The following is a 23300-nucleotide window of genomic DNA, read 5'->3' as shown; positions in this document are numbered from 1 at the left end:
TTCCAGACGCAGCATGTTGCATTTTTTGGCCCTGCAAAAAAGCGCATGCGCACATATGCGCACGTTTTGCGCTAAAAATGGCCATTATAGCCTATGGATGCGCATATGTGCGCACTGGCATGCTCATGTATGCGTTTTTTTACATATGCGTTTTTTTTTTAACCATGGAATTTAGGGGTTTGGGTTAGAGTTAGGGTTAGCTAAGGGGGTTTAGGGTTAGGGTTAGGGTCAGGGTCAGGGTTAGGGTTGGGGTTTGGGTCAGGGTTAGGGTTAAGTATGGTTTGGTTAAGGGTTAGGGTCAGGGTTAGGGTCGTGGATTAGGGTTAAGTATGGTTTTGTTAAGGGTTAGGGTCAGGGTTAGGGTTAGGGTTAGGGTCAGGGTTAGGGTTAGGGTTGGGGTCAGGGTTAGGGTTAGGGTCAGGGTTAGGGTCAGGATTAGGGTTAAGTATGGTTTTGTTAAGGGTTAGGGTCAGGGTTAGGGTTAGGGTTAGGGTCAGGGTTAGGGTTAGGGTTAGGGTCAGGGTTAGGGTTAGGGTCAGGGTTAGGGTTAAGTATGGTTTTGTTAAGGATTAGGGTCAGGGTTAGGGTCAGGATTAGGGTTAAGTATGGTTTTGTTAAGGGTTAGGGTCAGGGTTAGGGTTAGGGTTAGGGTCAGGGTTAGGGTTAGGGTTAGGGTTAGGGTCAGGGTTAGGGTTAGGGTTAGGGTTAGGGTCAGGGTTAGGGTTAAGTATGGTTTTGTTAAGGGTTAGGGTCAGGGTTAGGGTTAGGGTTAGGGTCAGGGTTAGGGTTAGGGTCAGGGTTAGGGTTAGGGTTAGGGTCAGGGTTAGGGTTAGGGTTAGGGTCAGGGTTAGGGTTAGGGTTAGTTAGGGTTTAGGGTTTGGGTTAGGGTTAAGTATGATTTGGTTAAGGGTTAGGGTCAGGGTTAGGGTTAGGGTCAGGGTTAGGGTTAGGGTTAGGGTTAGGGTTAGTAAAGTCATGGTTTGGGTAGTGTGAGGGGCCACCTAAAAATGTTGGAAAAAAACGCAAACGCGGTAAAAACGCACTAAAAACGCATACAAACGCATAAAAACGCTGCGTTTTTTTCATGCATGCTCATAAAAATGCTTGAAAAAAACGCAGCAGTTGTATGCTTATGTATGCGTTTTTTCAATGCGTTTTTTTGCGGGAAAAACGCGCTGCAAAAAAAAGCAAGTGTGAAACTAGCCTTAGATGGTCACTGTCTTTAGAATGATAACTCCAGCTCTGACCCCGCCTCCCCCTCATCCCAGCACTAGCCCCCACCTTATCCAAATACATTAACTCCGTAGTACCATCCTAATCCCTAACTCCAGCTCACTATATTCCCACTCAACCCTGTCATGTCGGCCTCCCTTTTAAGGCCTGCGGCCCAGTACGGCCTCTCTTAACCTTTAGCACCATCCCCTAGTTGTGCTGATGGTGTTTTCTCTTTCACAAAATGTCGGCAGAGCCCAGGCAGCACTTGAGACACCCGCAGCAGCATCGTGCAGCATCGCTGGACACCCCCACAATGCCATACATCCCCATAGCACCACCGGGCACCCGCAGCACTGCCAGACACCCCCTCATCTCAACTTGCAGACTGGTATATACACATTAAAAGACGCACCCCCATCCCAAACGGTTTTATTTTCATTTTTTCAAAACTTCGTGGGTCTATAACTTTTAAATAAGTGTTTTTAGACAGTTTCAATGTTTTCACACAATCATTTAAATTACAGTATTGTGTTTATCATACATGTGCTATAATCCATGCATCCACTCATGCTCTACCATTCCATATGTTTGGGTTCATTGTGACTCCTTTTGATACATTCTCATTGCACCCCATTCCAAATGTTCTATATACCATATCAGCTGCACACATCATTATACCGCTAGTAAGTAGGGGTAGAGGGCTGCCATGGCTATATAAGGACATTTCAGCTCCTGTGCACCTGTGCCAGCTGCCATCACAGGAGGATGCTCCCCATGCCCTAGCCTCTTCATATACCAGCTACTTCAGCATGGAACTAGCGTGGCATGCCTGGACAGCAGAAGTAAATTTTCATCAGTGGCTGCTAGGAATTAGTATACCGCAGCTCTACAATGATGCTGTTACGATCCATTTCTTGGATCTGTGTCAGATCTGGATTTCCTCACATTTAAACCTTTTTCCTTTTTTCGGCCATCGGGGGTTAATATGAGTTTTTGCCCCCAGTGGCTGCTGATGTTACTACAACTGTAGTTGATCTGCTGATTAATTTTCCCCCCGGTGGCTGCTGGGGTTACTGCATGGTTACTGCATGGTGATTAATTATCTATGCAGGTGGTGACTACTCCCCCTCCTTCCTATAACAGGTAGTCAGGTGCTGTAGATCACTGTTGGTTATATACTTGCTCTTGGGAGACCAACCAAGCTGGAGTTCAGGAGCTGACAGAGTTCTGTGGAGCTTCAGTTGTTTGCTGTTGTCAAGTGGCTACTCTGCTGTCCAGGAGCAGAGTCTGTTGTATCTTTCCTTTGGGTTTTTTGTGTAGTACACTTTTTCCTTATCTCACCTCCTGGGGAGGGGGTTGGAGCCTTTTAGCTCAGGGCTAACCAGGAGACAGGGACAGGTCGGGGACTTGGGCCTCACTACCTTTAAGTGTACCCCCAAGTTAAGGAAAGACAGGGCACCCCCTTAGCCTGAGGGGCAGTTCAGGGGCCGTGGTTCCACATCATCTGTTTCCCCCTTACTGCCCCGTGACATTATAACCAACCATCACATTCTGTCTGGTGAGCCATGTCCCAAATGCAGGCCTTTGCCGCACTGCTTCAGACCCTCACGGATTAGCTCAAGGTGCTGCGGGGTGAGGTGGTGCAGCAGCTGCAGCAGATAGTATGGTTCTGGGCTACACCAGAACCCAAGATATCTCCCCCTGACCGGTTTTCTGGAGGGAGAGAAAAATTTCTAGCATTTCAGGAGGCCTGTAAATTATATTTCAGGCTCTGCCCACGTTCATCAGAGAGTGAGGAACAGCGTGTGGGGATTATTGTCTCCCTTCTTAAGGGTGATCCCCAATCCTGGGCCTTCTCCCTGCTGACCGATTCTCCATCGTTACGGTCAGTGGATGGTTTTTTTGCGGCTCTGGCGCAAGTGTATGGCGATCCAGATGGAAACCCGACTCCATAAAATCAAGCAGGGGGGTCGGCCGGCTGAGGAGTGCTGCTCTGAGTCTAGGAGGTGGCTACAGATACTTAGTGGAATGATCCTGCCCTTAGGAGTCATTTTGTGCACGGTCTGTCCCCCCGGTTGCAGGATACTCTAGTGCAGTATGCCGCCCCCAGGTCGCTGGAGGCCGCCATGTCCCTTGCCATCCGGGTGGATAGACGCCTCAGGGAAAGACATACACCATATGTTCCCCCTATAGTACTTGCTAGGGAGGAGGACACACCGGAACATTAGGAGGAATCCATGCTGCTCGGAGCAGTGGTTTCCAACAAGGGGTTGCCTGCGGTTCGCCGTGGTGTAGGGGCATGTTTTTACTGTGGGCAGACTGGCCATTTTATAGGAGTCTGCTCAGTGCGCGCCAAATCTTCTGTACCACCGAAGAAGCCACCTCCCCCTGGTCATGAGGAGGGAGACGACCAGGGAGTATATATTTCCTTCATTTTTTCCTCCCAGTGCACCCTGATGGCAGAGGTTACGATGGGTGGGAAAACTGAGGGTCTTTCGGTACTTTTGGCAGTGGAGCTGGAGTCAACCTGGTGGATGCCCACTTTGTTCAGACCCATGGCCTCAGGTGTTGGATGCTAGCCAAACCCTTAAGCGTCCAGGCCATTGACTCTGTTCCACTATGCCAGGGGAGCCTTACCCAAGTTGTGGACAATATACATCTTCGTATAGGGACTCATCATGAGGAGTCCCTGTCATGCTACGTCTTGGGTGGAATACCATCACCCATCGTTTTAGGCCTCCCTTGGTTAAAGAAACACAGCCCAGTGATAGATTGGTGGTCTAGGAAAGTTGTCAGCTGGGGGCAGTCCTGTGAGGGCTGCTGCCCGGGGGCTACTATCTCCACCGTCTTGCTACAACCGTTCCCTTCCTCCCCGGTGGGGGCAGCAAAGGTGCTGCCCGGGAGTAGGGACCAGTCCAACACTCACCATTGGCTAACCCTGTTAGTCAGAGTCCTCTTAGGAGGAAGGATCAGCGGAGGGTGGTGATCTTCTTGGAAAATCGTGGGGGTGTGAGTGTGGTGATAAAGGGGGACGCCTCTGTTGTCAGGCCTTCGAAGAGTTCACCATTTTGTCTCAAACGCATGAGTGGTAATAAACGTTCAGGTCCGGACCTGTGTGTGAACGAGTTTGTATGGGTGTCCACCAATCATATCCGGTGGAAGTGTGCTGCTGGATTGTGGAACACTCAAGTTATCGGTCCTTATCGGGTGTCTGCCATTCTTGGCCCAGCGACCTACCAGCTGGAGTTACCCTCTGTCATGCCCATGCACAGTTTGTTCCCCAGGTCAGCGCTCTGGAGATGTGTGCCACCTCTAGAACATATATATATAACCATATTTGCCATAAACTTGTGTCAGGTGAACTCAACTGTGTCTAGGAATCCTCATCATAGGTTTTTTTTGGGTGAGGCGCTTTGTTGAGGATCCTGAGGCCCCTCTTTGAGGGAAGGGTACTGTCACGATCCATTTCTTGGATCTGTGTCAGATTTCCTCACATTTAAACCCTTTTTTCTTTTTCGGCCATCGGGGGTTAATATGAGTTTTTGCCCCCAGTGGCCGCAGATGTTACTACAACTGTAGTTGGCCTGCTGATAGATTTTTCCCCCCCGGTGGCTGCTGGGGTTACTGCATGGTTACTGCATGGTGATTAATTATAGCTATGCAGGTGGTGACTACTCCCCCTCCTTCCTATAAAAGGTAGTCAGGTGCTGTAGATCATTGTTGGTTATACACTCACTGGCCACTTTATTAGGTACACCTGTCCAACTGTGTGTTAAGACTTAATTTCTAATCAGCCAATCACATGGCGGCAACTCAGTGCATTTAGGCATGTAGACATGGTCAAGACAATCTCCTGCAGTTCAAACCGAGCATCAGTATGGGGAAGAAAGGTGATTTGAGTGCCTTTGAACGTGGCATGATTGTTGGTGCCAGAAGGGCTGGTCTGAGTATTTCAGAAACTGCTGATCTACTGGGATTTTCACGCACAACCATCTCTAGGGTTTACAGAGAATGGTCCGAAAAAGAAAAAAAATCCAGTGAGCGGCAGTTCTGTGGCCGGAAATGCCTTGTTGATGCCAGAGGTCAGAGGAGAATGGGCATACTGGTTCGAGCTGATAGAAAGGCAACAGTGACTCAAATTGCCACCCGTTACAACCAAGGTAGGCAGAAGAGCATCTCTGAACGCACAGTGCTTCGAACTTTGAGGCAGATGGGCTACAGCAGCAGAAGACCACACTGGGTACCACTCCTCTCAGCTAAGAACAGGAAACTGAGGCTACAATTTGCACAAGCTCATCGAAATTGGACAGTAGAAGATTGGAAAAACGTTGCCTGGTCTGATGAGTCTCGATTTCTGCTGCGACATTCGGATGGTAGGGTCAGAATTTGGCGTAAACAACATGAAAGCATGGATCCATCCAGCCTTGTATCAACGGTTCAGGCTGGTGGTGGTGGTGTCATGGTGTGGGGAATTTTTTCTTGGCACTCTTTGGGCCCCTTGGTACCAATTGAGCATCGTTGCAACGCCACAGCCTACCTGAGTATTGTTGCTGACCATGTCCATCCCTTTATGACCACAATGTACCCAACATCTGATGGCTACTTTCAGCAGGATAATGCGCCATGTCATAAAGCTCGAATCATCTCAGATTGGTTTCTTGAACATGACAATGAGTTCACTGTACTCAAATGGCCTCCTCAGTCACCAGATCTCAATCCAATAGAGCATCTTTGGGATGTGGTGGAACGGGAGATTCGCATCAGGGATGTGCAGCCGACAAATCTGCGCCAACTGTGTGATGCCATCATGTCAATATGGTCCAAAATCTCTGAGGAATGCTTCCAGCACCTTGTTGAATCTCTGCCACGAAGAATTGAGGCAGTTCTGAAGGCAAAAGGGGGTCCAACCCGTTACTAGCATGGTGTACCTAATAAAGTGGCCAGTGAGTGTATACTTGCTCTTGGTAGATCAACTAAGCTAGAGTTCAGGAGCTGACAGAGTTCTGTGGAGCTTCAGTTGTTTGCTGTTGTCAAGTGGCTACTCTGCTGTCCAGGAGCATTGCAGCAGAGCAAGCTAAGTTTTGCTTTATTTTACCCTGTCTGCTGTATCTTTCCATTGGGTTTTTTGTGTAGTACAATTTTTCCCTGTCTCACCTCCTGGGGAGGGGGTTGGGGCCTTTTAGCTCAGGGCTAACCAGGAGACAGGGACAGGTCGGGGACTTGGGCCTCACTACCTTTAAGTGTACCCCCAAGTTAAGGAAAGACAGGGCACCCCCTTAGCCTGAGGGGCAGTTCAGGGGCCCTGGTTCCACGTCATCTATTTCCCCCTTACTGCCCTGTGACAGATGCATATAGAAGTACACCACTAGTACTGTAATTGTAGCTCAGTGATTCTTTTCTTTCACAATTCTATTTTCAATCAACAGAACTGGCACAGAACCTGTTTCCTCACTTGCAGCTACTAACCTTGTTTTAGCCCTTAGAAGCGCCAGTGTGGTTCTTGTGTATTCTCTTGTTTCAAATTTACACCTTTGTGATATATAGGACTAAATGCAAACATTAAAAAATTTAACTGGGTTACATTTCTCAGCCATACAGTATTACGTGTTCTTGGGTATATTTCGTTGGAATATAACCTTCCAAAAAATTTTTCAAAATGTTATCATTATTATATGTATCACCCACAGACTATTCCGTGGTCTGGAGTCCTTTTGTTGTTATATAAGCCTCAAAAAACTTGTTTTCAATTTCTTGGTATCATATTGCTCACTCAAAGGGTATTACAACTAGTTGGGTATATTTAGTTGCTATATAAGCCTTCAAAAACTTGTTCCAAATTTATCAGCATCATATTGCAATAAGGTATTACATCTTCTTGGGAACATTAAGTTGCTATATAAGTCTCAAAAAACTTGTTCAAAATTTATCAGTATTATATTGCACATCCATAAACTATTTTCTGGTATGGAGTTCATTTCGTTGGTGTATAAAACTAAAAAAACTTGTTCAAAAGTTATCAGCATTATATTGCTTACCCATAGGGTATTACATATTCTTGGGTAAATTTCGTTGCTATAAAAGCCTCCAAAATTTTTCGGTATTATATCGCTCACCGTTATGGAAACCTGACTTTAAAATATTTTGTAACATCTAATGTGTTATAGAGGCCTGATCCAAAGGCCACCAAAAAATTCTTCTGTTCCTAGTGTCATACAGTAGGGGACCTGACTTTCAAATTGTTTGTAGAATAACTTCTTTGTCAAACAGGCCTCATCCACACTCAGTTTTATTTTCTGTGACTAACACAATACAGCACACCATATTTCAACTTGGAATTTACTGTCACTGAAATTTAGCTGTTTGCAGATGTGGTGCAGATATTAAAATCTAATTTTTTGGTGCTAATACTGTGCTCCTACCACACTATCTTTTCAACATGACTGGGAAAAAGAGAGGCCGTGGTGGAAGGGGAATTAGGCTTGGTATTCAAGGTGTATGTGGCGTAGGTGGTATTGTTAGTGACAGCACTAGTGAAGCAACGTCACATCCTATGCAAAGACAACTGACAACTTATGTTTCTGGACAGGCTACAGTACTACTACCTTTCTTTAGCAGACTCACAATGGTACGCCTTGTCGATGATGTCCAGAAAGAGCATGTTCTCGAGTGGATGGCAAGCGCAGCTTCAAGTGCCCTCTCCTCCTTTCCCCCCTCAACATCACACCCAGTACAGCCCACAGAGGAGGCATCTAAATTCCCCTCTCTTCCCCACCTCCCAACTATCCAACAATTCAACTGACTGTACGGAACCACAGATGGGTGAGTCTGAAGAGCTCTTCACACATTCTATGCCATGTTAATCAGAAGTGTACTCAAAAGCTTTGCAGAGTCAAGAGGAGAAAATCTGCACCGATACCCAAAATTTTTGTTAGCTTGGATCCGGGCATGACATAGTAGGGTCTGAACAGCATCCTGACCCTCATCATCACACGTTAACCCCTTTTGGGTAAGGTGATCCTGATGAGACTCAGATACCTTAGGCTCACGCGAACTGTACTGTGCTGTCAGGGCAAGAAGAGGAGGAGAGTGACTTCAAGGGCGAGGAATGTGATAACACAGAGGATGATGATGAGGTGTTAGATCCCAGCTGACATGAACATAGAGGCACACAGCTGAGCAGGTCATCTGATGAGGAAGATGAGGTTACATTGCACCGTACGTCGCAGAAACATAGTGATGCAGCCATGACGAGCAATGCATCCTCAGCCACAACTGTGCCTGTGACCAGCAGCGTCCATGGGTCTGCAGCTCACTGGAGTGGCAAGGGTTGCCTAACCTGGGTCTTTTTTGACACTGCAGAGAGTGAGCCAACTCACGTAATCTGCAAACTTTGCAAAAAAAACATTGAGGCAAAAAGTGCAATAATTTGAATACTACAAAGGTTTTTTGTATGAACTTTCACATGCGTGGTCAAAAAAAAGAGTCGAGGTAAAAAGTGCAATAATTTGACTGCTACAAAGGTTTTTTGTATGAACCTTCACATGTGCAGTCAACATGCTTTACTGTGGGAATCCCACTGTGCAAAAATGCAGACCAGCGGACCTCAACAACCAACAGGCCCCACATTAATCGCATCTGCTGCTTCTTCCTCCTCTGTTACCATGCCAACTATTGAGATGCATGTCTTCAATCGCAGAACCACGGGTTCTTTACCCACTCCAGTCATGCTGACTGAGAGCCTGCCTTCAGCTGTAATGGAAGCGGATATGCCTGCTGTTTTTGACCGATCTTAGAGAATGAGCACACCACAATTTCATCAATCCACTGTAACATCTCCGTCTCTCTCACGGTCCAGCAGTTTGTCCAGTTCACCATACACCACCCTCTCCTCAGCACTGCAGCCCGCCTACAGTTTTGCAGTTGTGGTCATGTAAAATTTTGGACTGAGGATTGTTTCCTCCTACTTATGACAAAGCTAAGAGGTTGAACTCCACCATCTCCAATCTGTTGGCCACAGAAATGCTGGCTTTCCGCATGATAGATACAGATGGTTTTCCGAAAGCTGATGGCTGTCTCATGTCCCCTAGTACCAATTAGCTAGTCGCCATTATTTTTCTAAGAAAGCTGTGCCTGCGCTACACCAGCATATTGCAGCCATCACCCGTTCCTTGACAAAATCTCTGTCTGCCAGGATGCATTTCACCACAGACACTTGGAGGAGTAAGCATGGCCAAGGGCGTTACATCTCGCTGACTGGGCACTGGGTGACTCTGGTGTATGTGGGGACAGTCTCCACTCCTCAAGTCTTGGAATCCTCAAGGCTTGCAGGGCAAACTTCTACATTTAACTCTTCCACCACGGCTTCTGCCTCCTCTATCTCAGCCATACAGTACTATGTCTTCTTGGGTATATTTTGTTGGTTTTTGACTGATCCACCTGCGCCCTCAACCTTTGCCTTAAAGAGACATGCGTTACAACAGTGCAGAACGAATCCCCACCACCTCCGTACTTAGCAGCCAGGGCTCACCGCAATCAGGAAGTATAAAAATTGATATGCCTTGGCTATCGCAGTCATACAGCTGAAAAGTTGTGGACAGCTCTCCAGGTTGAGTTTGATAAATTTCTGTCTCCGCTGAGCCTGCATCCAGGGAAGGCCGTGTCCGATAATGGTGTGAACCTGGTGGCGGCCCTACGGCGAGGCAAGCTCACGCCCTCAACCTAAAGTGTTTTCACCGCCACTATCCTGGCCGTAGATGAGCTGCTCCAGAAAGCATGTAAGCTGTGTGCTCATTTCTGTCGTTTACACCCCTCTGCTCATCAACTTGCATTTATACAGGTGTCTTTGCCCATGCCATTTAACAGGTTGATATGCGATGTGCCGACACAGTGGAATTCCACTCTGCACATGTTGCAGTGACTGTGGCAGCAGCAACAAGCCCTGTCGCAGTATGTCATGTAATTCAGCCTGGATCAATGCAGTAAGGATGTGGCACATATCACGTTTACAGAGTGGGCACAGTTTAAGGACCTCTGCACCCTTCTGCACAGTTTCGAAATGGCTACTAAGATGGTTAGTGCTGAGAACGCCGTCATCAGCATCACTATTCCGGTCATCTATATGCTGGAGCAGACTTTGAATAGTCTGCGGGAAAAGATGGTGGTCCCAGAAGAATAGGAGGAAGCAGAGGTTCCACGTCCTATTCCCTTTAGGGGAGCTACTCGTGCCACTATGGCCATTACTTAACTTCTATGCTTGCCGATGCCGTAGCTCTCATTTCGGCCTGCTTTTCTTCTCAGCATTGCTCCGTCATTTGACTGTCATATAACTTTTTACCGGCCATCTAGGCTTACTACCCCAGATCTCGTCTCTGGAGAATCACTTACTCGTTTTATCACTTTTCCTTGTCCCCAATCTGGATCATGCTGTCTTTTACCATGGTCTCCACTCACTTTAGAAGCACCCAATTTATGCAACTCTGCTGACCAATCAGACCAAACGACTTCTCTAGCTGTAAGCTAAGACCTTTGTGACTTCCTGACAGGAAATTCTCTCTGTCCCTTCACTTTAGCCCCTCTGACTCTGGGTTAGTCCCAACAATTAACTCTACCTTTCTCGATTAACTATCTCTGGCTAGACAGAACCCAACTCTACTGCTAATAACACATATCACTAAGCACATTGCTGATCCAAATACATTGCAATAATACATGTGTCCTCTATGTAAAATGCAACACTTCCACCTCCTTCCACTACCACTATTTTATGCTCGGGCAATATAAACCTAGTGATATGAGATGAAGATTCCAGTGCCACTTACTTTTTCCTGCTGAAGGTTTTAGAAAATAACTTTTTATTAGGCTTAATCCCCCCCCCCTTGCATTTTATGAATCATGTGTTAAAGACAAAACACTAGAAAAATAAACAGTCATACACTGGCTAACTAGACATTGAAGGCTATGGCGTATTGGGAACAAATAGCGATAGAATTAAAACTACACTTTTAGCTCAGGGTGGCAGTTCACAAACTTTATTCTGCTGAGTTCTTTTGCACACCACACCACATGCCCTATACAAGAAAACTATAGTGACAGTGATTCAAGAAGTAAAATCCACCCAAAATCAATGCATTTTATATGCATAAAACTTGTATGGCTGTAAACATACAATACACTTTTAATTAATGCAATGAAACATTTGTGCTCTTAGTTGCCATGTATTATCTTTCATGTTTGCACTAGTGTTGTAGTAGTTCACACAAATACCCATCCAAAAAAAGTTGGTGAAGTTTATATTGCAGTGAACATCCTATGTTAAGATGACCCTAACACCAAGACACAAAAGGGTTACCATTTTCCTTAAAAACGCTAAACATTTTGGTTACCCAAATCACTTATATGAAACCACAAACTCTTGGTTCATTTTGGTGACTTGAGAACTTGGCGTAAAAAGACCAGTAATCCCATGTAGTCGCAATGTTTATGCCTATCTTTAATGTATTTGTTGTACTGTTTAAACCAAGATATGTTAAAATGGAATTAAAGTGGCTGTACAACTTTAATCTTTACATGTTATCTAACCATACAGTAAGGTTTTGCACTTTTTTACTTTAAATGGCTAGTACAAATTTCATGAAACTGCTTCCATTGCAAAGTCATCTATATCTTTCATTGAGATAATATTTGAGCTTCTACTTGTAATTCTGTCCATGCTCAGTGGAGTCCTTAATATTCTCTGATCATGGGAATCACAACTTTTAAAATTATCCATTTTTAAAGAATCTTCCTCTCTGTCATTCCATAAACTTTCCCTTTCACAAGTGTTTACATTTTCATGATTCAGTAGCTTTGACGTACCCTTGTATGATACAATAGATGAAACAGTCACTGGCATAAGCCCTGGGTACATCATATATGGACTGTTAGACATTTCAAAGGCTGGACTTTCCCCTTCTGATGGAGGTAGTGACATTTGCAAATATTTTCCTGTTTCAGGATCATAGAAGGTTTTGATGCGCAAGCAAACAGGGATGTCGACCATGAAGTATCGACCAGAGACAGGGTCCAGAAGAAGTTTACGCTGGGTAAGTGGAAGGGATGGAGTCGAAGATTCAGACATGATGTCTTCATGCTCTAGGGATCTAGGTGTGCATAACATTAATTTGTTATGTGATTGTGAAGAGACCAATGTTGGTGTAAGATTGCCTGGTGCTGAAACATCTAAAACAACATCAGATTCCAGGAAATCTCTTTGAGGCATATCTGTCTTTCTTCGTTTTTTGGTCAGACGCTTGGCACGGCGTAATGCTTTTTCTGTTTTAGGGGGTACAGCAGGAGGTTTTGCATGCATCTTTTGTGGTTCTAAAACAGATCCTTTTTCCTGTTTTACTAGGTGAGTGCTTTTAGACTCTGAGTCAAGTGGAATTACTTGTTCAGGGAGCAAGAAATTGAACTTTCCATTTCTTGTATTTACACTTGTTGAGAGTGGACTTGGTATATCTTCTAAAGCTGAAAGTGCTGTGGTGAACCCAGAGCTTTGAGTATTCACAGACATGGGGCTGGCAACAATGGAACAAGTAACACTCTCTGACATAGGACTTGTTATGGTGGAACAGGCAATATCTTCTATAAAACTAACACTATCCTCAAACTGCAATATTCCATTATCAATAGGAGAATCAATTGTATTTTCAGTGTCAATACAAGGAGAACCTATGTGTTCTCCATTTACCAGTTCTTTTGTAGAGTCACTTATGTTGTGTACAATCAAAGTATTACATTCTGGTGATGGTCCTGTTACTTCAGAGACACAGGTTTCAACTGGATGGAAGAATGTCTCTTCTAAGCATGGTACCTTTTTACTCCTGCTAGCCATGTTGATTGCAGTTGACTCTTCTACCTCATGTTTATTTTTATCATCTCTAATACTATGAACTTTTCTCCAAAGCTTTTGGTCTTCTGCTTCTTCTTTGTAAGTTTTTACTTGATTGTGCAACATGGCTTCTTGTTTTGAGGTTTCTTCTGTAAGGCTTACCTCTAGGTGCGTTTGATGTTTGCCGATGTTATTGATATCTGTATGCTTTGTTCTGAGGATATCTGTACTTATGCCTTTGCTTTCTCTTGCAACTCTAAAGTCTCCTATCGTCCATGAATAGTTATCATCTAACTTCTTGAAGGCCAAGCAATCTTCAGAAAGACTCCGGAAAAGAGGAAGTCTCACTGACTTTGTTACAGAAGAAGATTTAATTTTATTGTCTTTTAAGTAAAATAAATTTGGTTTAAATGGTGTTATGGATGATGGCCTTTTAAGTTCCTCAGAACATGAACTTTCTGCTCTAGGCTTTTCAAATGTCACATTCTCTTGGTATTCTTCTTTTTCAATTTGACTGTCTAGAACTCCAAACTTCACATTGCTCTCTATTCCATCTACTCCACTGCAACTATTAACTGCAAAATACTGTAAAATTTCCTTACTTTCATCATCTTTACTAACTTGCTTTTCACTTTCATAATGATCAACATCCCATTTACTTTCAATGTCTTCAGAGGGAAAGCATGTCTTTGATTGTCTTGGAACAATGTCTATACTTGTTTCCATAACACAAGGGCATGGATCAGATACAACATCTGTACATTCATCATGCTTAATTTCTTCTCCTACATTTTCTTTTCCTAACAGAGAATGGACTTCTGTGTTATTTTGGCAAGTTAAAGAGTCTTCAGTAGACATTGTGCTCTCCCCACCTACGTATGTATCATTTTTGCTAGGAAGATTCAGTGGAGGATAATCAATTACTTTACTGATATGGTTGTCATTCGTACAGAGAAATTGAGAACCTTCCCTCTCATCCTGTATAAAATTTGCATCTGACATTACTTTTTCTTCAGAGAGCTCTCCATTCTTATGTGCTGTGATCTGATCCATGGGACTCAAGGATAAGTAGTTCTCGGATTCATTTCCCACTAATTTATTTTTGAATTCTGATTCTCCTGTTAAGTTTTCTTCAAAATATGTGTGATTACAATTTTCAGCCTCATAGACCAATTTATTGATATCTGGAACTTTATTAGCATGAATAGCAGATTCCTGCATTTGTACGTCTGTCATCAAGTTATTTTCAAAGCCATTTCTTGCAATAATGGCTGGATTATACGTACTTTTAACCCTTTTTCTCATATCTTTCAAATTAAATAGTAAACTCGTGGCCTTAGACTTATAATCATCTCTTCTCTGATATAAAAGGAGTTCTCTTTTGTCTTGATCTTTGCTTGTAATGTTAATTGGTGGGGTCATTATACTGTTTTCTTCAAGGGCTTCTTGGATGTTTTTCCTTCTTATAACTGGAGTCAAAAGATTTGAGATGTTAAAAATTGATGTTTTTTCTTCTTGTACTTCTTTGCATAAAGATATATTTTCATGGACATGAACTGCAATAGTCTTTTTCTTGGTCACACTTTTACTTTGAATTATCTTCTCTGGGACTTTTTTATTACTACTTTTTGTTTTTCTCCAAGGTGGTACATGATTGCTGCTCACTAATAAATTATTAGAGCTAGGTGATGATTTTTCAGTTGTAGCTGGAATTTCTACAGATTCATCCTTTGGTAAATTCATAGTTTCAGATTTTTTTTCTGTAAAATGAACTGGCATAATCTCTTTAATTGATTCTTTTTCAATCTGCTTTATTAATGTTTTTATTTTTCCAGGGGGTGACTGCTTTTTCTCTGATTCCTTTACTTCTTCTTTGCTTGTTGCTTCAGACATTTCTATATGCTCTGTGGAAATTATCTTTGCTTGGCCTTCCTCTTTTTGCTGTACAAGAATTTGTGATGCATTGTTCAATTCTGAAGCATTATTAGGTGAAGCTACATAATTGACTTGTTCTGGTGATTTAGATTTATTCATTTTATTCATCCAATTGACTTGCTCCTTGCTTGATGAATGTCCCTCATCTGTCTTTATCACTTCTTGATTTCTTACATTTAGTGGAGTTCTTGCAACTTTATGGTAAGAGTCTCTATTTTGTTTTGCATTTTTTCTGGTAGGAAGTGGAGGCACTGTTCTAAGCATTTGATTAGGATCATAGCTGCTAGATACTGAAGAAGCAGGAGAAGTCCAGCCTAATTCTATTCCTCCATCTCTTGCTTTCAGTCCAGATATTGCTCTTTGAAGTAAAGGTGAGCATGGGGTTGCTGATGTTGGAAGAGGAGGCGTCCCTGGTATTGAACTGTCACTTTCATCACCTCCAACCATTCTCCTATTTATGTCACTCCACGATTTAAAAGCACTATGTTCACTATGCAAAAAAGCTGTTCTTCTGAGAGAATCATTTTGCTTTACTATTTTTTTAGCTTGATCAGCCAATGGTGATACCGACAAAAGCAGCGGAGACCTTGAGAGTCGAGAACACGTTTCAGTTTGAGACTCCAGAAACACTTCTCTGGCAGTACGTCTGTAGTTGTTGTCATTAAGATGACAATCATCTGGATTGATAGATTCTGGTATTAATTCATTAATAATGCAATTTTTTTTTACAGTCTCACTTTTAGCATTTGCTTCAATGTCTCTATGGGAACCTTTAGATAAAATAAGTCTTGAGTCTAAAGGAGAGTCATTTGGTATCTCATTTTCAACGTTATCAAAAGTCTGTATCAACGACGACACTTTAGAGCGCTGTTTATAACCTCTTGGCACAGGGGCACATAGTTTGCTGTTATTGGTCTTTACATCGGTCACATCTACTTTTGCATGGGTAAGCAAAGGCTGGAATGTTGGAGCCCACTTCCCACGTTGGCGTGGAGTTGTGGGTAACTGTGCCAGTGGCTGAGTTTTTCTGACTGAAAGGTTAAAAATTCCTAGATGGTACTTTGTTGAAAGCGATATTCCTTTAATCGGGGGTGGCACATGAGGAACATCATTAAATGCCTCTTCTTCTGCAACACATAAACTTCTGAATGCTCGGTCTGTGAAACTGCTCACCTCCCGGTCTGTGTCGTCCATTAGAGAGACACTTGTACCTAGGCCATCAGCCTGTCTTTTATGCTTTTTGTAACGAAGCATTTCAGCAAATTGTTTTATTTGATATGTTTTACAGGTGGCAGATGTATGAATTTTTTTCAGATTCCCAATGGGTCATTCCTGTGGGCAGAAAAAGTAAAATATACTCAAAAAGATTTATATTATTTAAGAATTTCAAAATTTGTTCATTTTACAATAAATGTATAATGTGTAATGACAAGTAATACGTGTGTGTGTGTGTATATATACAGTTGTGGCCAAAAGTATTGACACCCCTGCAATTCTGTCAGATAATACTCAGTTTCTTCCTGAAAATGATTGCAAACACAAATTCTTTGGTATTATTATCTTCATTTAATTTGTCTTAAATGAAAAAACACAAAAGAATTGTCCTAAAGCCAAATTTGATATAATTCCACACCAAACATAAAAAAGAGGGTGGACAAAAGTATTGGCACTGTTCAAAAAATCATGAGATGCTTCTCTAATTTGTGTAATTAACAGCACCTGTAACTTACCTGTGGCACCTAACAGGTGTTGGCAATAACTAAATAACACTTGCAGCCAGTTGACATGGATTAAAGTTGACTCAACCTCTGTCCTGTGTCCTTGTGTGTACCACATTGAGCCTGGAGAAAAGAAAGACCAAAGAACTGTCTGAGGACTTGAGAAACCAAATTGTGAGGAAGCATGAGCAATCTCAAGGCTACAAGTCCATCTCCAAAGACCTGAATGTTCCTGTGTCTACCATGTGCAGTGTCATCAAGAAGTTTAAAGCCCATGGCACTGTGGCTAACCTCCCTAGATGTGGATGGAAAAGAAAAATTGACAAGAGATTTCAACGCAAGATTGTGCGGATGTTGGATAAAGAACATCGACTAACATCCAAACAAGTTCAAGCTGCCCTGCAGTCTGAGGGTACAACAGTGTCAACCCGTACTATCCGTCGGCGTCTGAATGAAAAGGGACTGTATGGTAGGAGACCCAGGAAGACCCCACTTCTTACCCCGAAACATAAAAAAGCCAGGCTGGAGTTTGCCAAAACTTACCTGAAAAAACCTAAAACGTTTTGGAAGAATGTTCTCTGGTCAGATGAGACAAAAGTAGAGCTTTTTGGGCAAAGGCATCAACATAGAGTTTACAGGAGAATAAAAGAGGCATTCAAAGAAAAGAACACGGTCCCTACAGTCAAACATGGCGGAGGTTCCCTGATTTTTTGGGGTTGCTTTGCTGCCTCTGGCACTGGACTGCTTGACCGTGTGCATGGCATTAAGAAGTCAGAAGAATACCAACAAATTTTGCAGCATAATGTAGGGCCCAGTGTGAGAAAGCTGGGTCTCCCTCAGAGGTCATGGGTCTTCCAGCAGGACAATGACCCAAAACACACTTCAAAAAGCACTAGAAAATGGTTTGAGAGAAAGCACTGGAGACTTCTAAGGTGGCCAGCAATGAGTCCAGACCTGAATCCCATAGAACACCTGTGGAGAGATCTAAAAATGGCAGTTTGGAGAAGGCACCCTTCTAATATCAGGGACCTGGAGCAGTTTGCCAAAGAAGAATGGTCTAAAATTCCAGCAGAGCATTGTAAGAAACTCATTGATGGTTACCGGAAGCGGTTGGTCGCAGTTATTTTGGCTAAAGGTTGTGCAACCATATATTAGGCTGAGGGTGCCAATACTTTTGTCTGGCCCATTTTTGGAGTTTTGTGTGAAATGATCAATGTTTTGCTTTTTGCTTCATTCTCTTTTGTGTTTTTTCATTTAAGACAAATTAAATGAAGATAATAATATCAAAGAATTTGTGTTTGCAGTCATTTTCATGAAGAAACTTAGTATTATCTGACAGAATTGCAGGGGTGTCAATACTTTTGGCCACAACTGTATATATATATATATATATATATATACTCTATATCTATATGTATATACAGTGGGGGAAAAAAGTATTTAGTCAGCCACCAATTTGTGCAAGTTCTCCCACTTAAAAAGTTGAGAGAGGCCTGTAATTGACATCATAGGTTGACCACAGCTATGAGAGTCAAAATGAGAAAACAAATCCAGAAAATCACCTTGTCTGATTTGGCAAGATTTATTTTGCAAATCATGGTGGAAAATAAGTATTTGGTCATTAACAGAAGGTCACCTCAATATTTTGTTATACATCCTTTGTTGGCAATGACAGAATTGAAATGGTTTCGGTAAGTCTTCACAAGGTTGGCACACACTGTTGGTGGTATGTTGGCCCATTCCTCCATGCAGATCTCCTCTTGAGCAGTGATGTTTTAGGCCTGTCGCTGAGCAACATGGACTTTCAAATCCTTCCAAAGGTTTTCTATTGGGTTGAGATCTGGAGACTGGCTAAGCCACTCCAGGACCTTCATGTGCTTCTTACGAAGCCACTTCTTCATTGCCCTGGCGATGTGCTTGGGATCATTATCATGCTGAAAGACCCATCCATATTTCATCTTCAATTCCCTTTGCTGATGGAAGGAGGTTTGCACTCAAAATCTCCCAATACATAGTCCCAGTCATTGTTTCATGTACACGGATCAGTTGTCCTGGTCCCTTCACAGAGAAACAGCCCCAAAGCATGATGTTGCCACCCCCATGCTTCACAGTAGGTATGGTGTTCTTTGGATGCAACTCAGCATTCTGTCTCCTCCAAACACAACAAGTTTTGTTTCTACCAAACAGTTCTACTTTGGTTTCATCAGACCATATGACATTCTCACAGTACTCTTCTGGATAATCCAAATGCTCTCTAGCAAACTTCAGATGGGACCAGTCATGTACTGGCTTAAGCAGGGTGACATGTCTGGCACTGCAGGATCTGAGTCCCTCGCGGCATAGTGTGTTACTGATGGTAGCCTTTGTTACGGTGGTCCCAGCTCTATTCAGGTCATTCACTAGGTCCCCCTGTGTGGCTCTGGGATTTTTGCTCACTGTTCTTGTGATCATTTCGACCCCACTCGATGAGATCTTGTATGGAGCCCCAGATTGAGGGAGATTATCAGTGGTCTTGTATGTCTTCTATTTTCTTATTTTTGCTCCCACAGTTGATTTCCTCACACCAAGCTGCTTGCTTATTGCAGTTTCAGTCTTCCAAGCCTGGTGCAGGGCTACAATTTTGTTTCTGGTGTCCTTTGACAGCTCTTTGGTCTTCACCTCACCATAGTGGAGTTTGGAATGTGACTGTTTGAAGTTGTGGACAGGTGTCATTTATACTGATAACAAGTTCAAAAAGGTGCCATTACTACAGGTAATGAGTGGAGGACAGAGGAGCCTCTTAAAGAAGAAGTTACAGGTCTGTGAAATCCAGAAATCTTGCATGTTTTTAGGTGACCAAATACTTGTTTTCCACCACAATTTGCAAAATAAAACTTGCCAAATCAGACAAGATAATTTTCTGGATTTGTTTTCTCATTTTGACTCTCATAGTTGTGGTCTACCTATGATGTCAATTACAGGCCTCTCTCATCTTTTTAAGTGGGAGAACTAGTACAATTGGTGGCTGATTAAATACTTGTTTTCCCCACTGTAATTGTGAAGGAAATGTATAATTACTAATATTATTACTAGTATTAACACCAAAGTCCAAACAGCACTTACAAATTACATAGATAGCCAATTTTCACCATTAGATTATTTTACATTGCTTTCTTGGAGCAATTACTGATATTTAATAATTTGGTTCCTCTCATTGTAATGAACGTTTTCTATATTGATGTTCAAATCACCTTTCCCCTACACATAATGAAGGTCTCCAGGTTCATTGAAAAAAATATACGCCAGCTCTTTGTATAGCTCCACCAATATTTTGGTAGTTTACCTTTTTCCAGTTAAAAAGTGTTGTCCACCTCTGTGGACGATTTTTTTTCTTACCAAAATACATTCAATTGGGGTCAAAAATCATCATTTTTTAAATTGGGTTTCATTAAAAATGTTGCACTGTTTGCCTACTTTAGCCTTTGTATTACACTGTCTATAGTTGGCTGCTGAGTGAGTTAACAGAGCTGGCCACACTATCTTTACTTTAACATATGTGTTAGTATGTGTATGTGATCATGATTTTGTTGGACTTACTATTATATAGGTATCCATCTGTCTTGTTCAATTGAAAACCTCACCAATACAACTGTTTTTTCTATTGGTTGAGGCTGATGGAGAGGCCTGATCACAAGCTTCTCCACCAGCAGCCATTGTGTAGACCAGGAGAGCTGTGTAGTCTGTGAGGAAAACTACACTAGCAAGAGCAGGAGGAGAACCTGTCATAGCTATTTTCAAGAACATATTAAAATCTCTAAGCCCCTAGTGAAGGGGCACTTACCCCACCCTCCCTTCTTCCCTCTCACAAAGATTTCCAGTGAGGAAGCAAATAGCTAACAGTCTAAGAACATAAGGAAGTAGGCAATTAGGCTATTACGTATAGTTGTAAAGTGAACCATCCTAATTAAAACACAGGCAGTTCCTTTTAGTGTAAAGGGCCCTGCAGTGAAAAAGGGGTGTCTATTGAGGATGAACAATGAGTTTAGGTTAGACAGCTAATTAAGGCAGGATACCTATTGACTCTACAGAAAGTACATCCTGGAAAGCATTGTTTCCTTAGGGGAAAAGTTATATCTACAAGAAACAACACGGCTCCAGCACCCAGATATGAATTCTAGGGCTGATATAGATCTAATAGTGATAGGACACACGTTTTCAACTATAGGATGACTCAGGGAAGAAGATGCATGTTTTATCATAACTGTAACTCCTGCCTATAAGTTACAAATCAATAGTGAGAAGACTGCCATGTCTTGTTTGGTCTCTGGGTAATGGTAAAATCCCACCAAAAAATATGGTGGCGATCTCGAAATTCTGAGATCAGGAGTAAACTTATAGCATAAGTTGAAAATTTTATAAAATCCTGAAGCGATGAGGACATCCCACAATCTGGCCCACGTGATGTCATCAAGGGGTGTGTGTGTGTAATTCAGGTGCTGATAAAAGAGCAAGACGCATTATGATCTGAGTTCATGCAGTGAGATACACTTCGGTGTATGCATAATTCCCGTCCACTGGACGTTTTTCAAACAAACCGCTCTCCTACGCTAGGTCAAATCGTATCTGTGATCAACATAGTAAGTTTCTTTTGTTTTGTCTGTTTTTATTTTATGTATCTGTATATGCTATATTGTTTTGTTCCCTTTGTAAAATGTTTTGTATAATTTTTATAAACACTGGCTATCATTTGGATTAAACATAAAATGTAAAAATGTAATAGTTCTTTTACTTTTGTTCCTTAACCTGCACCAAAAAGCTACAGTATATACAACCAGAACCTGGCCTCCAATCAGTCTGTAAAACACGACTGGTGGTGGCCACAAATTGTCTGGGGATATCATGCGTTGGAATCAGAGATGTATATACCATACACTCACTATTAGCTTCCCAATAACCGGTCTATTGGTGGAAACAGCTTGCAGCCTCCTCCGTTGATCGTTGGTCAGTCGTGTAATTGTCCAAATGATAGGGGGCAGGCACTAGATTTTCGCTCCAAAGGTAATAGTGGGTGGATTTGAGCAATCTCCCAGGCTATGATCTTTGACTCCTATATAATAGTAAGTGCCACAAAATCATGTCCCTAGCACGTAGGAAAAAAGATAACATGGGAAACTCTGATAAGTCATTCTGCAGCCAACTATAAACAGTGTAATACAGTGACTATAGGAGCCAAACGGTGCAAATATTTTAATGAAACACAAATGCAAACATGATTTATAGCGACAAATGCATGCATTTAAATAAGAAAAAAAATTGTCCCCAAAGGTGGACAACCCATACAACAAGATCAATTTTAGAGGCATCCCATTCTAATGCCTCCCATTTCAAATTATAGTTGCTACTTTTGAGACCTCTCTAGGCCTCCTAATATCATTTTTTGATCATATACAAAATTATAAATTTAAAATGGAACCTCACATGTAGAGATGGGTGAACCCCACTTGCCACTGCTACACAGCAAGTGGGAAGAGTCGGGCAAAGCGCCAGAATTGGTGCATCTAATAGATGCGCCTTTACTGGGTGGCTGCAGGCTGCTATTTTTAGGCTGGGGGAGGTCAATATCCATTGTCCCTTACCAGCCTGAGATTACCAGCCCCCAGCTGTCTGCTTTAGCTTGGCTGGTTGTCAAAAATTTTATTTAAATATTTAAAAAACTCCTCTATTCTTGATAAAAAGCGTTGCTGAAGTTGACAGCTGAGAGTTGCAGCTCCCTGCTGAGAGTTTTACCTGGATGGTTATCATAAATACAGATGAACCTTGTATTTTATTTTTTAATTATTTATTTACAGCGCAGGCATCGGCTGATGAATAATCCCATCAGCAGCACCTGCTCTCACTGTTATTAGTAGCAACAGAAGTCGGCTGATGGGAGCAGTTGTCCCATAAGCTGACACCAGTGACCGGAGGTAAAAACATTATACCTCCAATCACGGCTGCACATTCACACTGTCTTTTGACACTGTGGGAACAGCAGCTGTCTGACCGGCGGTGATGATTTTATCACCAATCAGAAGCGGTGTTTGCCGCACTGTCATGCACATGACAATGTGGCAAACACTGGGTTTTCGGGTCCGCCATTTCGATTTGGGTCCAGGTACCTGAATCCAAACATTTTGTTACTGTTTGGCTGAACCTGCTGGACCCCAACATCCAGGTGTCCACCCATCTCTACAAGTAGTATTGTAATGGCTGTAGTTTTAATGTGACGGTTACTTTACCTAGGAGATAAAGGGCCAGTGCAGAGATGAATAAGTATAGGTTTAAGTGTGTGTGTGTATGTGCAGAAATCCTCTTCCTTTTCAAATTAGTGCACACTGTTATTTGGTTGTTATCTTTTATGAATTTTTTCTTGATACTTCTTCAGGTCCACGTGCTGATACATTGGGTCCTGATGCCATCTACAGGATACGGATTGAAGTGGAACTCAGAGCTGAAAAGGAACCATTAATAGATTAGATGAAAAATCTGGTTCTGTGTTTGAATATTTTTTTATTTATTTTGTCTGGAGGTAATGGGTCTAAAGT

General features: G+C 42.5%; 1 protein-coding gene across 1 annotated transcript; it reads right to left on the bottom strand.

The window, feature by feature from the left end:
- Positions 1-11227: 11227 nt before the first annotated feature.
- CUNH10orf71 (chromosome unknown C10orf71 homolog) lies at positions 11228-23201 on the bottom strand. The gene is made up of 2 exons (XM_073552072.1): positions 22995-23201; positions 11228-16351 (listed from the first exon to the last, which is right to left on the bottom strand). The coding sequence occupies exon 2, from the start codon at positions 16271-16273 to the stop codon at positions 11843-11845; it is 4431 nt and encodes a 1476-aa protein (XP_073408173.1). The 5' UTR covers positions 16274-16351; positions 22995-23201; the 3' UTR covers positions 11228-11842.
- Between the last annotated feature and the right edge of the window lie 99 nt (positions 23202-23300).

Source organism: Dendrobates tinctorius, unplaced genomic scaffold (genome assembly GCF_039654945.1).
Source record: "Dendrobates tinctorius isolate UK_male_01 unplaced genomic scaffold, ASM3965494v1 ptg000184l, whole genome shotgun sequence".
Classification (NCBI taxonomy): domain Eukaryota; kingdom Metazoa; phylum Chordata; class Amphibia; order Anura; family Dendrobatidae; genus Dendrobates; species Dendrobates tinctorius.
Note: the sequence above shows the minus strand (reverse complement) of the source record. Positions and strands in the feature narration are given on the sequence as shown.

What these genes read in the sequence shown, in the direction of transcription:
- CUNH10orf71 (XM_073552072.1), bottom strand. Translation starts at nt 16,273, where the DNA reads ATGCTTCGTTACAAAAAGCATAAAAGACAGGCTGATGGCCTAGGTACA.